Raw genomic sequence first — 17,435 nt, 5'->3', positions numbered from 1 at the left:
GTGTTCCACCCCCGACCGCCTACCTTCTGCACTATGTTACGAGTGGTACTGAAGTGGGAGATAATTCTGTCCACAGAGAAGCTGACTGCAATTAAGAGACCTGTCAGGGAAGGAAAAGCACAATCAGGTTCTCTGCCTTAGATGCTGTGTTTGAAAACTCAGAAAGTCTGAGATAAAGTCCTGACTGATCTAATCCACTATCACCAGTGAGAACAGAGGTCACCCAGCCTTTTGTGTGGCACCCTGTTCCCCTTCTGGCCTCTCTCTAGATATGAAGAGGTCTCTAGCCAGTGAGACAATGGCCAGGAAAACACTTTTTTGCTCTGCAGAAAATCCATAGTTACGACAGCATCAAGAGTTCCCAGAAGTATCATGATGTAAACTTTTTTTTATGTCTGTGGGGTACCACATCCTGAGCTTCATAGAGACATGATGGCAGATAAAGGCCAAATGGCCCATCCACAGTAACCATTATCTCTTTCTCTCTCCGAGATCCCACGTGCCTATCCCAGGCCCTCTTGAATTCAGACACAGTCTCCATTTCCACCACCCTTTCCGTAAAAAAGTATTTCCTCAGATTACTCCTGAGCCTATCACCTCTTAACTTCATCCTATGCCCTCTCATTGCAGAGTTTCCTTTCAAATTAAAGAGACTCGACTCATGCGCATTTCGATAACATAGGTATTTGAACGTCTATCATAGCTCCCCTCTCCAGCCCTTCCTCCAAAGTATACAGATTGAGATCTTTAAGTCTGTCCTTATATGTCTTATCACGAGGACCACACACCAATTTAGTAGCCTTCCTCTGGACCGACTCCATCCTTTTTATATCTTTCACGCCACAATAACTATTAGGGACATTTTCAAAACACTAAGACGTCCCCAAAAACGGCATAAAACATCTTTCTGGACGTCTTGTGAGGCGTGCTAACCGCTGTGCATCTACCATTAAAGGAGGCATGTTTTGGGTGGGCTTAGACTTGGACATATTGCGGTAATCAAACCTTTCCCAACATGTCCTGTGCATTAGACCTGTTTTAAAAGCGTCTTAAGTGCCAAAAAGGTACTACTAATTATTTCTATAGTGCTACTAGATGCACGCAGTGCTGCACATTAAACACGCAAGAGACGATCCCTGCTCGAAAGGACTTACAACTTAATAAAGAGAGACAAAAGGTGAATCTATGCATATTGCTCTGGGGGGATTGGGTACGGGGCAGAGGGAATAACACAAATATTGGTGGTTTACAGACTGATAGGGTTAGGACTTAAACGCAGCTTCAAAAAAGTGGGCCTTCAACCTGGATTTGAATACCGCCAGAGAGGGAACCTGATGCACCGAGTCAGGCAGGTTGTTCAAGGAGTATGGTGCAGCAAGATAGAAGGGAGAGAGTCGTGAGCTGGCAGTAGAGGAGAAGGGTACCAACAAAAGAGACTTATCTGACAAACGGAGTTCTCGGGGCGGTGTGTGGGGAGAGATGAGAGAGGAGAGTTACTGAGGAGCCGCAGAATGAATACACTTGCAGGTCAGTAAGAGGAGCTTGAACCGTATGCGGAAACGGACAGGGAGCCAGAGAAGCGACTTGAGGAGCAAGGTAACGTGAGCATACCAACCCTGGCAGAATATGAGATGTGCAGCAGTGTTCTGAACAGATTGAAGGGGAGAGAGATAGCTTAGCGCAGGGGTGTCAAAGTCAGTCCTTGAGGGCTGCAATCCAGTCGGATTTTCGGGATTTCCCCAATGAATATACATGAGATCTATTTGCATGCACTGCTTTCATTGTATGATAATAGATCTCATGCATATCCATCGGGGAAATCCTGAAAACCCAGCTGGATTGCGGCCCTCGAGGACCGACTTTGACACCTGTGGCTTAGCGGAAGACCTGCAAGGAGCAAATTACAGTAATCTAAGCGAGACGCGACGAGAGTGTGGACGAAGATCTTGGCGGCATGCTCAGAAAGGAAAGGTACCCAAACCGACCAGATAACCACCTCCCAACCCCCAAATATCTGGTAGAAACAGTACATATGTGTCTCTAGATCAGCAGAGCCTGGTATGGGAAGGCCTGTTAGAACTGCATATAGGTGTCTTTAAGTAGCCTAGTGGGTGGACTAGTGAACCAGAGAGGACGACCCAGGCCCATAAGCCACTCTAACCACTACATTTATGGTGGAACATGTGCGCCCACCAAACCTCTCCCCCAAACCCTACTCTACTGCTATATAGGTGCCACCTGCAGCCATAAGGGCTATTAGGGTGGTAGACAGGTAGGTATAGTATGTTTTGGGGAAGCTTTGGAGGGCTGGTCATGAATGGTGAGATGTACATCTGGCACCCTTTATGTGAAGTTCACAGAAGTGCCCTCTAAGGTGCCCCACTGCTCTGTTGGCATGTCTGTGTGGCCAGGCCATTACAATGCTGGCTCCTCCCACATCCAAATGGTCTGGATTTAGATGTTTTGAACTTGAACGGGTTTGTGGTTGAAAGTGGCCAAAAGTTGGACGTCCTAAGATTGGACATCCTGTTGGCCAACATGTCTAAATAGGCAAGAAGTGGACATCTTGCGGTATTGCCGGTTTTGAAAATGGCCATTTCTCCACCGCCGACTCTGGATGTCTTGCAGGAAACATCCAAAGCTGGACTTACACATTCAGTATCCCAAAGTGGATCTGACACACACGCAGAACCCCCTTCTTGTGTCACAGGCTCTCTTATCTCCCATCATGCTTTTCCAGGCATCTGTTCACTGTCCTTGCTCCTCCCTGTTCATCCCACCACTCTCTGCTTCTTTTAAGAGGAATGGATAATCACTCCTATGGCTCTCCCTGTAGCACTGTACCTCTCTTGTGGTCTAGCACCTGTGTAGTCCCTCCATCTCGATCTGCCATCCACCTCAGATGTGTCCCCAGGGCTCCAGGTAAAGAGATACTGCGTCTGGCTGTAAAGGGAAAAAGCGGGTGAGCCCCTCTGGAGAATACAATACAAAGCAATCTTTATATTCCGCAAATATTGTAAGGTTCAAAGTGGATCACACAAAGATCATCTGCATATCCAACGGAGGATATACAGAGCAAGGGCTAGTCTCAGTTAGGGTGCTGGTCTTTGACCAGAGGGCTGCCGCGTGAGCAGACTGCTGGGCACGATGGACCACCGGTCTGACCCGGCAGAGGCAACTCTTATGTTCTTATGTGGCTGCTTCCTATATACTGGTGAAGGTTCAGAATTTGGAATACATTCCAAAAGTTACATTAGGTTAGGCCACGCCCACCCCTGATTTTGGGCTCCTCCTTTACCCTAACACTATCAGCAGTATTCAGGGGACACAGTGCTAGGGAGCTGATAAAACTGAATCAGGGTTCCAAACCCCACATTTTCTGCCACGAGCTGCAGATTTCAGGCACATCTGACCCAGTCCCTGCACTATGGGACACTGGGTGGGTCAGATTTTAGGTTCCAGTTAAACTTGTTCCAGTCAGTTCACACAAGTCCACAACAAGTGTCTGTTCCCAAGCATTTGTTACTTATAAAAAAAAAGGGGGGGGGGGGAAGCTTTAATAAAAACAGAGGATGGTGCACTGTGCAAAGAAAACAATCTCTTAAAAAATACCTACAGCCTTCTGCTCTAGGTATTTGCTCAGGGCCAGACGTTAAAGGGAATTGAATCCTTGCTGGGGAGAGGAATGCTTTTGAAAACGATCCCCGTAAACTGGGAATCTCTTGGCCACTTTGGAAATCCTCCTTTCCGGCTGCCAGAGGAGAACTACAGGGGCCAGGATTTAGTGCAATGAGGAAGCTGTGATACACTGAAGGAGCAAACCCTAAGCCCGGAATAGACCCATGCCCAGGGTGGGAGGCTCCTACCCACCAAACTCACTCACCTACTGCTCAGCCCCAGCGCTGCCTCTCCAGGGTACACAGGGTCACGTGGGAGGAAGCTCAGGCTGCTCTTACCCTAGTGCATACAGGGAGCTGTAGTTCTTCCTTTATCTGTGTTTAAACCCAGTGCATGCAGGAACTTGTCTCTCTTTGTAGTCCAGTGCATGCAGGGAGTTGTAGTTCTTGCTTGTTACCCCCTCTGCATATGGAGAGTTTGAATTCTTGCACTTTCTCTACTTTTACCCCAATGTTTGCAGGGAGCTGCATTTCTTGTTTTGTACCACAATGCATGCAGGGGTTTATAGAGCTTGCTTTTTCTCTGTTTTTACCCTGGTGCATACAGGGAGTTATCATTCTTGCATTTTCTCTGCTTTTTCCACACTGCATGCAGGAAGATGTAGTTATTGCTTTTTACCCCAGTGCAAGCAGGGAACTAGAGTTCTTGTGTTTGCTCTGTTTTTACCCTCCCAGTGCATGCAGAAAGTTGGAATTCTTTTATTGTCTTTGCTTTTCTCCTAGTACATGCAGGGAGTCATAATTCTTGCACTTTCTCTGCTTTTTTCCCAGTGAATGCAGGGAGTTGGATTTATTATTTTATATCCCAGTGCATGCAGGGAGTTGTAGTTTTTGCTTTTTACCCTAGTGCATACAGAGAGTTTGTGGTTCTTGCATTTTCTTATGAAGAGGGCTGGTTCTAGTAACCCGCCCCATACACTTTTCTTTCCTCATCTTCTCCCTAGGAATGAGGAAGCTGCATAGTGTTAGGGGAGGAGAATAGAAAGCGAGATAACCACAGATCAAGGAATGACTGCCAGAGCGATGTAGGGAGATACAATGATTCCTTTACACCTGTCCTCTGGCAGATTACAGATGATTACTCTGAGCTCTTGGAGAGGACTTTCCGACTCACGCACTCTGTGCTCTGTTTCATTCTGGTTGCACAGCCTGGGGTCCCAGTCCATCTCTGGTGTTTCCTTACAGGTAAAGAAGGATCTGTGCTTTTCCCAGGCTTTCCTCCCCAGAGGCTCTTCTATACTGCCACTACCCTTTCCAGGAATAAATATTTTTGGATGTTTCTCCTTCACATCACCTTGGGTGACACTAGAAAGAGGAGTTAAAAATCTCACACTTGCTAAAAATCCAATTTACCAAAATTTAGTGCAGGGCTTCTCAACCCAGTTCTCAGGGCATACCTAGCCTGTCAGGTTTTCAAGATATCCACAATGCATACACACAAAACAGGTCTTATTCTAGGACAGGGGTCCTCGAGAGCCGGAGCTAGGTCAGGTTTTCAGGATATCCACAATAAATATGCATGAGATAGATAGTTTTCTCTCCCTTTTTCAGTGGCACAGTCATCTAGTCATTCGATTTTGCCACTGAAATATTTCCTCTGATGTCAAAGCCTTCCAGTAGGTTCAAGAAGTGCACTCGTTGCAACCAGGCCATTTCTCTCACTGATCCACACAAGTGGTGCATTCAGTCTTGGGCTGGAGCATTGAGTGGACTCTTGTACCCGCTGCCCTACATTGCAGACACGGTCCGTCAAAGCAGGAGAAACTTTTCAGGGAACCATCTACATCCATGTCATCGGAGGACACGACATCGACACCAGCGGTACTGGCATCAACACCTCCTTCAACATCAATGCCTCCTTCAGCATCGGGTACACTGACTAAGAAGTCAACTTCTTCCCAAGAAACGTCGCAGGCATCATCTACATCGAGTCCCTTGATGTATGCCAAGCATCAACGCTACCATTCTCCTTCAGTGCAGGCTGTGTCACCTCTGAGGCTGCCTCGTCATCGAGGTCACCAACACCTCTATACCCTGATGCACCAAGTACCAGCTGTTCAGCAAACAGTTCTGGTGCAGTCCATCTAGGACCAAATTAAAGAGCTGTTGCTTTAAGAACTTGCTGCTATAATCCAAACACAAGCAGTACCGATGCTTACACAGTCTTCCTTGGTACCAGTCCAGCCTGAGCATGACGCAACGATGCCATACAGTACCAGATCTCGCTTTCCGCATGAAAAAAGCACTTCTAAGAGAGCATCGCGGTCTCACAGTATCAGATCTCTTTCTCCACGCCATAAGTCAAGATCTACTCATTCTCTGTATCGGACCTTCCTCCTCTTTTTCATCAAATCTGTACCAGTGGTCTCGCAGGAGTTCTTCTCAGTGATCCCATCAACATCATAAGACCAAACATGCTTCTCCAGCTTGTTGCCTGCTGTCCCTGGATACCACCTATTGTGGTTAGTAACTGTGCTTTCGTGCACTGCCTCCATGGTATGCAAATCTGTCTCATGCATATGCATTGTGGATATCCTGAAAATCTAACTGGCTGGGTGTGTGCTGAGGACTGGGTTCAGAATCATTGGGTTAGTGCTTTATATCGAATAGGGAGTTAAATATTGCCCTTGAAGCATCACACCTCAACTTCTCATTTGACAGCATCCTTTCTCCATTTGACACTTTTGAAGTATGTCAACGTTTTTCTCTTAGCCCAGAGATTCTCAGCTCGGCCCTGGAGTCCCCCATCTCCAGTCAGGTTTTCAGGATATCCATGATGAATAGACATGAAAGACATTTGCATATAATGGAGACAATGTATGCAAATCAAGTTTATGCATATTTGTTGTGGATGTCCTGAAAACCTGACTGGCAAGTGGGTACTCCAGGACCAAGTTGAGGAACATCTCTAAACCAGTACCTGAGATTCAGAAGGTAGCAATGGATACAGCTTCCACAACTAGGCTGAAAAATGGTTTCTGCCTGGGTAGCATTTCTATGAGTCTGTGTGTGTTTGCAAGTTTGCATTTCTGTGATTCTAAGATGTGAGAAAGTATGGCTAGGTGGTATCTGTGAATCTCTGGGACTGTGTGCGATATCTCTCTTACCTCTGTGAGCGAGTGTGACTTGGTGGTATCTATCTGTAGGAGTGTGGCTGAGTATGGTATCTCTCTTATCTCTAAGAGTGTGACTGCGTGGTATCTGTATATTTCTAGGACTGTTTCTGTGTATCTCTAGAACTGTGACGGATATTTAGCATTGATAGTGGCTTACGTGGGGCAGCAGGGCTGGCTCTTTCCTGAGGGACCCCACTGCTCAGCTCTCTTCGGGGCAGCTCAGATGCAGGACCCAGCTGAGCTCTGGAAACCTGTGGAGTGGGAGAAAGCGCAGGCAGCAGCCAGGGCGGGGAGGCTGGCAGGGAGGTAGCAGTGGGAAGTCTGTAGCGTGGGAAGAGTGGAGAAAGCAGCATGGATAGATCTGGGCTTCTTAGAAGCGGTAAGAACCCCCGATGAGGTGGAGAGTAAGCTCCAACAGGTGAGAGTCGAGCTGGTAGCAGCTCCTCAGGGGTGCAAGGCCAGTCAGGGGCCCTCCTTGGACTCTGTGCTTTCTCATGTGGAGAGGCCCCACGGAAAGCCACAGCTGGCCCATGAGAGATAGCGGGCTTCCCGTCTGCAGAGAGATGGAGGAGCAGAGGAGTAAAGGACAACCTCTGGGGCTTGATGTGCTGTGAAGAGAGGGATGCGTTTGTAGCTGAAGGAAAAGCAGAGAGGGCTTCATGTCAAATCGCAGGAAACAGTCATTGAAAGAGAAAATGGCGGGAAGAAAACAAGAAGGGGTAAGAGGTGAGAAGAGAAAGGGCAGATAGAAAGCAGAGGGAATAGTTCAGGTTTGGGGGTAAGGGGCAAATGAGCCAGGCAGAGAAGGAGAGGATGAGGAAAGGAGGGAATTGAGCAAGGTAGAGAAAGATGGGAGAGAAAAGTTAGTGCTGGAAACACAAGAACGGTAGGCAACGTCATGCCGAGTTTCAGTGATGCCAAGGCCAGGCTTAATTTTTATACTTTTTTCTGTTTTCCTTCACCTTGTTCCCTCTTCTCTTATACCAGCAGATGCAGGCCGCTAAGCTAGGGGGTACTAGATCAGTGTACCCCTTGCTATCCTGATTAGTTAAGTAATGTGATGCAATCAAATTTCTTGAGCCCCTGAACTGGGTGGGGGAATTAGGACAGAAAAAGGTAGATGGGAGAGGGACATCAGGGGTGTGTTTAGGGGTTCAGTCTTCCTCCCTCCCACCCATTATGTGATTCCTTATTCTCCAGTCTTGTCATCTATTCACACAAAATAAAGATGTGTGAGAATGGTATGTGCAATGCTGTTGTCACCTACGCAGTCAGTTTAATTTAGGTTTGTGTCATTCAGGAGTTTTTTTTGCCCATTTTCTGTAAATTGAGCAGATCAGAACGACTCATGTATTCTGTCCTTACTGAATCCTGGAAAGTCAGTCAGTGACAACCTAAAGCCTCCACCAGCACTGGAATTCAGGGTCCTCTTTTCTCACATGATACTCCCCCAGCTAGAGTCTCCTCTGAACTTCTCCTCCTGACCACAGGCAAATCACTTAACTCTCCATGTCTTCAGGTACAAACCTTAGCAAGTAAGCCTTCTTAGGCAGAGACTTACCAACCACATTTGAATATGTAAATCATTCTGACTGATTCAGGAAAACTGAGTAGGAAACAAACCCCCAGGTCTTGAGGGCTTCAAAGCTAAGACGCAGGATGGGACTCAGATCTTAGGGTGACAAGCATTGCCACTGAGAATTAATTAGGATTCACAGTGTAATGGTTCAGAAATATATCGCCCACCCAATATGGTATTGCGTGCATAACAACTTTTCTTGTCCAACAGGACTGGTAGTCTTCACCAGCGGGTTAAACCCTCATTAGCCGTGAGGGTTATAGAGAGCCTGCTACAGAATTTTGTTTTAATGCTCCACCTCCCATCACTCTGGGATGAGTTCACTAGGGTTAACATATGGCTCCAGAAAAAAAAAGAATGGATTGAGACATCCGGGTTTTACTTCCATTGATCCCGAGGGGCCCTTAGGGGGTAGCTAAGTCCATGGCTAAGCTCTACCCGATGGATACTTCATTCCAGCAGCTTTCTATGCCTAAAGTGGATTCACTGGTGGCACAGGTATGAAGCGAACTTCACCCCCTAGTGAAGAGGGAGTTCTCAAGGACACACAGGACTGCAGGATAGACTTTGTCATCAAAAGGCAATTTGAGGTTGCTGTGCTGGGATTGAAACCGACGGCGGCGACATCTCAGCTAAGCCAGGCCCCAGATCCGGACAGCAGCACTAATCCCAAGTTTCTCTTGGAGGGGACTGAGTATCTTGCGGATGCTCTTTATGACATTTTCAGGGTCCTGAGGAAGGTCTTGATTTATGCAATATCTTGTCTGGGCTTACACAATGGTATATTCTCAGGAGAATGTTCTGGATTAGGCAGTGGGCGGGAGACTCTTCCCTTTCAAGGCCAGTTACTCTTTGGCAAGGGCCTGAATGATCTCATGGCTAGTGTGGTGGATCATAAGCCAAAATCCTTACCAGATAGCAGACCCCAGAATGCAAGGGGGTCCGGTAGAGAAAATTGTCAAGGCTCCCGCCAGTTTCGCCAATATTCAGGAATATCCTCCAGTCAGAGACAAAGGTTTGGAAGTATCAGGCATCCCCCGAGCTTCTGGATCCCGTTCCGCAGCAATGTTGCCAGGACTGTGGTACTAAAAGAACTCAAACATGAAATTGCTGACCTGCAGTTTGTGATCTGTAACCTGTCGCTAAAATTGTCTAAGGTTCATGAAGATTGTAAGGTGGACAATGTTATGCCGATTTTTAAAAAGGGCTCCAGGGGAGATCTGGGAAATTACAGACTGGTAAGCCTCACTTCAGTGTTGGGCAAAATGGTGGAAACAATTATAAAAAATAAATTGTGGAACACATAAACAAACAAGATTTAATGAGACAGAGTCAGCATGGGTCCAGCCAAGGGAGATCTTGTCTCACCAGTTTGCTTGACTTCTTTGAATAAACATGTGGATAAAGGTGAGCTGGTTGATGTAGTGTATCTAGATTTTCAGAAAGCTTATGATAAAGTTCCTCACGAAAGGCTCCTGAGAAAATTAAAGAATAATGGGATAGGTGGCAAAGTTCAGTTGTGGATTAGGAATTGGTTAACGGATAGGAAACAGAGGGTAGGGTTAAATTGTCATTTTTCTCAATGGAAGAAAGTAAACAGTGGAGTGCCACAGGGGTCTATACTGGGACTGGTGCTGTATAACTTATTTATAAATGATCTGGAAATTGGGACGACGAGTGAGGTGATTAAATATACAGATGACACTAAACTGTTCAAAGTTGTTAAAACACGTGCAGATTGTGAAAAATTGCAGGCAGACTTTAGGAAATTGGAAGACTGGGTGTCCAAATGGCAGATAAAATTTAATATGAACAAATGCAAAGTGATGCACATTGGGAAGAATAACCCGAATCACAGTTAGCGGATGCTAGGGTCCACCTTGTGATTAGCGCCCAAGAAAAGGATCTGAGTGTCATCGTAGACAATATAATGAAACCTTCCGCCCAATGTGTGGCGGCGAACAAAAAAGCAAATAGGATGCTGGGAATTATTAAGAAAGGGATGGTTAACAAGACTAAAAATGTTATAATGCCCCTGTATCGCTCCATGGTGCATCCTCATCTGGAGTATTGCGTTCAATTCTGGTCTCCTTATCTCAAGAAAGAAATAGCGGCGCTAGAAAAGGTTCAAAGAACAGCGACCAAGATGATAAAGGGGATGGAGCTCCTCTCGTATGAGGAAACACTGAAACGGTTCGGGCTCTTCAGCTTGGAAAAGAGACAGCTGAGGAGAGATAGGATTGAAGTCTACAAAATCCTATGCAGAGTAGAACAGGTACGAGTGGATCGATTTTTCACTCCGTCAAAAATGACAAAGACTAGGGGACACTCGATGAAGTTATAGGGAAATACCAATTAGAGGAAATGCACGGATGCGACATGATGATGTCACACAAATGGTTTTCAAAACCCGGACAAAGTGCACGTCTACACAGCCCTCTAAAAAGAGGACATGTCTGGGTAAATCCCACTGGTTTAGCCCACTGGTCAAGACTACCAGTCCTATTTATAAGAAAGAAGATTAGCAAGATAAGAACCTAATTAGAGAATGACATGGGGACAAATTTTTCCCTGTCCCCACGGGAACTCATTTTCGTGTCCCGTTCCAGCGAGTTCTTTTCCTGCCCCATTTCTGCAAGCTCTGTCTGCATCTGCACAAGCCTCAAGCACTTTCAAATCATAAGTGTTCAAGATTTGTGCGGTTAAGGCTGAGCTTACAGGAAAAGGACTGAGACAGCAACAAAACTTGCAGGGACAGGACAGGGAAATTGAGTTCCTGTGGAGATGGGGAAAAAATGTGTCCCCGTGTTATTCTCTAAACCTAATCTTTCAATTTTTGTCTTTAAAACACTTCCGTATCCTGGCTAGCAATTTAGATTTAGCAGATCTCCACTGGAGAGTGAAGTCCTATGCTTTGGAGGCAAGTACCAGCCACCATCTGGCTTCTTCTAGTACCCAAATGAGATTGTAAATCCGTGTTCAGATCGGATCCTAATTTAATTGATTGTGAACCGCCTAGAACTCTTTGGGTATGGCGGTATACAAGAACATAATAATAATAATAATCTCCTCTTCTGCACCGATATGGTATCCACCCGCCTGTCAGGCTCCACCCTTGGTTTCTAAAGAACTGAAAAATAATGATCAAAGATGGAATCACCAGAACCATGAGAGAGCCCTGTGAAAGCTCCTTTCCTGAATTCCTGCTGGATGCTCTCATCTTGTCCCTGCCTTCCCCAGTGATAGATACCTGGTTTTGGCTGCTCCCACAGCTCCTGCTGCCTCTGCGGCTCTGTTTCCCAGCACATTTGCCTCTCATGAAATGTTTTGGTCTCCAGAGAGCTTAGAATGGTAAACGTCAGTTCAAATTCTTTTTCCTTATGACCTCAGCAATGAAAGGCTGCCGGTGCTATTGGCTTGGTGCCTAGAACAACTGGGATGGATCAGCCCACTAATGTGTGGCACTCTGCAGGGAAATTAACCTTACATTTCCTTATCAACATCAGAGGCTCATTCTCAGTTCCAAGGCTGCATCAGTTTGCCCAAGCTCAGCGTTTGTTTTCATTTCGTCCTCGTTTCCCAATTCTTACAGTTTTTCTAGGTTGCCCCAGATTTCTCTCTGTGTTTCTTTCTATTTCTTTTCCTCTGTTGGCCCCTCCAGGACTCAGCATCAAATGTACAACCCTAAAGTAGCTAATTTGCCATCAGAACCTCAACACACAGGACTATCAAAATCTAATTTTCCTTTTAACAGGATCTTGTGTCGGGGCTCTTCCACATCCCCCCATCTCATGCCCTTTCATTTCAGCTCATGCCTTTCCAACTGGCTTAGAGTACTATAAGTAATAATAAAATCAGTATCATGAGGCAGAAGCCCTCTGTAAAATAATTTCATGCCAAAGGGAGCAGAATGAACATACCCAAAGAGGAGAGGGCTACAATGCATATAATTTCTTACCTTCCATGCTGTGCCTGTCTCGTCCATCAGCTTTTCCTCGCAACCAGGGAGAAGCACTGGGTACCACAGACCTCCAGCCTGGTACTGATTCAGCTTTCTGTTTCATCCAGAGGGTCCCTCCAGAGGGTACCAGCTCATCTGCTTCCCTCCACAGGCCTTCAGCAATGGGCTGTAGACCTGGCCTGGACATTTTTCTTCTCGGTGCATCTTCCAAATTGGTAGAGAGTTTTGGAGCCTCCTTGGCGTCCTGGAGACCCTCGGCATTCAGATGATCTCTCAGCTTATAGTCAGCTTGTCCATCTGCCACACCTGCCTGCTTGTGCTGTTGCATCTGGCTCTGCCAGTGGTCGTCTTCTGGCTTGAATTTGCTCTGCAAGCTTGCATGCTTATTCATACTGTGTCGGTATTTCAGCTCCTTAAATGTGGTGACTTCCCTCTGGCTTAATACCTGCTCTGCCTGCTGGGACTGAAGTTCCTGGGACTGCTGGCACCAACTGGAAATGGTGAACTCATTGGCAGGGGGCAGCTCAGTGTCAGGGGAGAAGACAATTAACCAGTCACTCCTGTCTTTCTTGGCTTGCTGGGGCATTGATCCCACAGCGCTTCTCTTCCTCTTTTGGGCTAGCTCATGGAAGGAAGTGATAATTTTTTGGTTGGCGTCATTGGTCCTTGGCTCCTTATTTATATGTCCAAATAAAGGTTTCTGAGCCTTTGTTCCTGGCACCCCAGCACCAATGTTGAGGACTTCTGGTTTGGGAACTCGTCCAACCCCATCCTTACTACTCGGGAGATCTGGTGCTCCACCGTCACCTGGAAGAACTTTGAAAGGTTGGATGATGGTGTTCTGATTTAGGCCCAAGTGTTCTGGTACTGTAGGAACCAGGGGTGTCATGCACTGAACCCCCTGGTTAGGTAGAGCATTACAGTTGGAGTCCAGCTGTTTCCAGTTGCTAAGAGTGACTGGATCTTCTGATGTTTCTTCAGCATCTTCCTGCATTGGTGAAGTATTAGGATCTAATTTAGGAGAGCTGTTGTAGAGGTTCTCCTGAGTGTTCTGGACTTGATGAAGCTGGCTAGAATAACCCCCATCAGATGAGTGGTTAAATGGCTGGGTGGGAAGCAAGGAGGCATCACCACTGTTGTCTTCCATAGGAACAATTTCAGGCTGACCTTGGGAGGTTTGGCAGCTATTGAGAGGGAACTTCTTGGAGTAAGTAGATACTGGTGTATCATCCAAGGTTAAATCAGAGCAGCTGCTGATGGATGAGGAGGAGGAGGAGGATGAGACTGAAATAGGGCTTAGGACTGGATCTGATGGAGAAGCTGCATCTTTAGCATCAACATAGGGCATCTCCTGCAGATTGGGCAGACTGTTTACAGGACCCAGCTTAATCTGTGGGTGGGAGTCACAACACTTGCACTGCAAGGAGGAGCTGTTTGAGTTGGCATCCACTTCTAGAGTAACAGAGCCCATCTCATGGCAGGTTCTACAACCCATTGGCTGGTCATCCACATCCCTGGGAGCCCTGGTGACAGGACCCTCCTGAACCTCAGGTCGGAGGGCGAGATGGATCCCTAGAGAGACATGTTGAAGATGAATGTTGTTGAGGTTACAGAGTATGCCTTTCTTTGGAGACAGCATAGTTGCCTGCTTTTGTTCCTTAGTCTCACAACAGTGCCTCGGGTGTGAGGGTGGGGTGGAATATTCTAGAGATCTTGTTCCTCAAAATGCAAGGTTGATGGTACTTCAGTCAATTAGTCATCCTCAAACTGCGGCCAATATATTTCTGACTCCTCGCTGATTTGCGCCTGATGTTTTTTCAGTGGAGATGGTGGGTCACTTTCACATGATGTTCTAATTGGGATTGCTTTTTTCCCCATTAATGTTGTATTGGCTGATTTCTGATTTATTGCCACTGAATTTTCAGAGACTCCCTGTGGTTTATTGAAGACATTCTACTGCATGCAGATGGTTACCTTTGCATTTGGTGTTTAATGCCTCTGGCAGCTTGTCCCTCTGCTTTGGTGTAGGTTTTGACTGAAACTTGCTGGAATATTCTGGATCAGACTCAGAGGCTGTCAGTGGCACAAGCACCTGGGCACAGGGAGATATCGGGGACCTGAAAAACATTAAAGATGAAAGACACTGGTTTCTAAATCCCACTAATTTCCATCCCAGACTTGACATTTCTGAGGCCCAGTGATATTTGTGTCTCCAAATTTCAGTCACAGTGACAGGCATCCATTCCCCAACTCTGAGAAACCAGGGAGTAGATTTTTTTTCCATGATGCACGCACCACATGTTAAGGACATGTGGGTAATCCATGTAAAGGAATCCCTTACATGTAGTACCCACCATTCCTGCTAGACAAGGGGCATCCTTTCTTTGCTGTTGTGATACAGATCAATGTTCCCTATAGAAGCAGGTCAGGACTTGAGGTCTTCAAATGAAGGACTAAGGCTGGCAGAGAGATGGTGAGGGCTGTAGGGTTACCATATGGCTCCAGAAAAAGGAGGACGGATTAAGACATCCAGGTTTTACTTCCATTGAATGCAATGAAAGTAAGGAGGACAGACTTTGACATCTGGGTTTTACTTCAATTGAAAGCAATGGAAGTAAAACCTGGATGTTTTAATCTGTCCTCCTTTTTATGGAACTACACAAAACACAAGCTGAATATCTTCAATTCTATAGCCACACCAATGATATTCATATATATATATGCTTTCAGAAGACCAGTGCTACATTCATTCACATTATAAGAACAATAATTCATTCAAAATATGGAAACGGTAAGGCCTTCACTATTTTTACAGGAAAAGCCTGTAAATCCACTATGCCAGTAATAACATTGACATAGTTTAAAGGGACATCCTAGATATCAGTCCTCGATGTTTCTCAGGAAAGCCTTATGTCAGTAATAACATTGACATAGTATTTTCAATTACCGTTGCCACAATTCATATTTTACTAATTTTTCTATTTTATTATATTTTTCTATTTTATCTAACTAAATTTAATAGAAAGAAAGAACACTTATCTGATTGCCTTCTGAAGGCTCAAAATCACTGCAGCTGCAGTTGTAGCGGTGTCCAACTACCGCTATCGAACAGTATCAGTTTTCTTAATCAAACATATCCCAACAGGCCCTGTTTCGCCCTACGGCTGCATCAGGGGATTTATTTTCAAAAAAACGAGCCACTGCTTCAATGATTTCCTTTCAGCAAATACCTTTTTATGGAGCCATATGCTAACCCTAGTGAGGGGAGGATAGCACAGGATCAGGGGAGAACAAGACTGTGTGTGTGAGAAATGACAATTTCGCATGAGATAAAAACTCTATAGTTTCTAAATCTTTCCTTTTGGCTAAGTCTTAATAACAATATTGCCATTTATAGCTAAAGAGAAATATGATCAAGAAACTGTTTTATTTTACTTTTGTGATTATGATAAACATAACGAGGGCCTCAAAATAGTACCTGGCAGGCTGCGTGTGGCTCCCCAGCTGCAAGTTTGAGACCACTGCTCTAAAGTGAGCTGAACTGTCCTGTCCCTTTGTCTGATTTTACTTCTTCTTTCATTCTCTTCTTCCTTTTAGCCTTTTCCCATCAGCTATCACCAATTCTTTCTCTCCTTCTCTTCCTCCCTCTCACTCTTCCTGTCTTCTTGTTGTTAGGAACTGGCTTGGTGGTAGGCTTCAAAGGGTAGTGGTGAACGGCACCCCCTCAGAAATGACGGAGATGATCAGTGGAGTGCCACAGGGTTCGGTCTTGGGACCGACCCTATTCAACATCTTTATAAGAGACTTGGCAGAAGGGCTTCGAGGTAAAATAGCATTATTCGCCGATGACGCCAAACTAAGTAATGTAGTGGGAAAATGCACAATGGACGAAGATTCAATGCCCGACAACATGATGCACGACCTACTCCTACTGGAGCGCTGGTCTAGGACCTGGCAACTCAGCTTCAATGCCAAAAAATGCAAAGTCATGCACCTAGGCAACCATAATCCATACAAGACTTATACTCTTAATGGTGAGATCCTAACAAGAACGGTAGCAGAACGGGACTTGGGGGTGATCGTTAGTGAGGACATGAAGGCTGCCAGTCAGGTAGAGCAGGCCTCATCCAAGGCAAGACAGATCCTAGGTTGCATACGCAGGGGTTTCGTCAGCCGTAAGCCGGAAGTCATTATGCCATTGTATAGATCCATGGTGAGGCCCCACCTGGAATACTGTGTGCAATTCTGGAGACCACATTATCGCAAAGATGTGCTGAGATTGGAGTCGGTTCAGAGATTGGCCACCCGGATGGTCTCGGGACTCAAAGATCTCCCATACGAAGAAAGGTTAGACAAACTGCAGCTATACTCACTTGAGGAGCACAGAGAGAGGGGGGACATGATCGAGACATTCAAGTATCTCATGGGCCGCATCGAAGTGGAAGAAGATATCTTCCTTTTCAAGGGACCCACGGCAACAAGAGGGCATCCGTGGAAAATCAGAGGCGGGAAACTACGAGGTGACACCAGGAAATTCTTTTTCACTGAAAGGGTGGTTGATCGCTGGAATAGTCTTCCACTGCAGGTGATAGAGGCCAGCAGCGTGCCTGATTTTAAGGCCAAATGGGATAGACACGTGGGCTCTATTCACTAGGCAAAGTTAGGGGAGGGTCATTGGGGTGGGCAGACTAGATGGGCCGTGGCCCTTATCTGCCGTCTATTTCTATGTTTCTATGTTCTGTCTTTTTAGCTGTGTCTCTCACCCTCACTGCCCTGCCTCCTGTCTCTTCAGCTCTTTCATTCCTTCTCTCTTTCCTTTTTCGTTATGTCTCTCCCTTCAGGCCTCTTTTGCCTCTTTAGCTTTTTCTCTGTCTCCCCCCACCATTCTTCCATTATTAATAATTCAGATCAGGGACTGGCTGAGTCACTTTCCCCATTAAAGAGCCCTGCCTCAGCCCCCAGCACGGATATTTTAACTGGCAAACTAGTCCATAGTGCAGGGAGAGCCCTAAAACAGTGTCCACGGCCAGACAGAGGGTGGGGCAATAAGAAGCAGAGCATTCTCCCAGATAAGCTGCCTCCATGCTCTTCAGCAGATAGTG

At 46.1% G+C, this 17,435-nt stretch overlaps 1 protein-coding gene across 2 annotated transcripts in view; it reads right to left on the bottom strand.

The window, feature by feature from the left end:
* Positions 1-17,435, bottom strand: part of RUSC1 (RUN and SH3 domain containing 1) — a 30,477-nt gene that overhangs the window by 11,784 nt on the left and 1,258 nt on the right. The window contains exons 2-5 of one of the 2 annotated variants that reach the window (XM_033924115.1): positions 12,331-14,450; positions 6,951-7,448; positions 2,845-2,943; positions 24-100 (exon numbers count right to left, since the gene is read on the bottom strand). In XM_033924115.1, coding sequence (XP_033780006.1) covers positions 24-100; positions 2,845-2,943; positions 6,951-7,448; positions 12,331-13,972 — 2,316 coding nt within the window. In that variant the 5' untranslated portion in view covers positions 13,973-14,450. The remainder of the gene's footprint in view (positions 1-23; positions 101-2,844; positions 2,944-6,950; positions 7,449-12,330; positions 14,451-17,435) is intronic. The other variant, XM_033924116.1, reaches the window with a different exon arrangement.

The sequence above is a fragment of the Geotrypetes seraphini genome, chromosome 16 (assembly GCF_902459505.1).
Source record: "Geotrypetes seraphini chromosome 16, aGeoSer1.1, whole genome shotgun sequence".
NCBI classification, from domain to species: Eukaryota; Metazoa; Chordata; class Amphibia; order Gymnophiona; family Dermophiidae; genus Geotrypetes; species Geotrypetes seraphini.
This window is presented reverse-complemented; position numbering and strand designations above follow the sequence as displayed.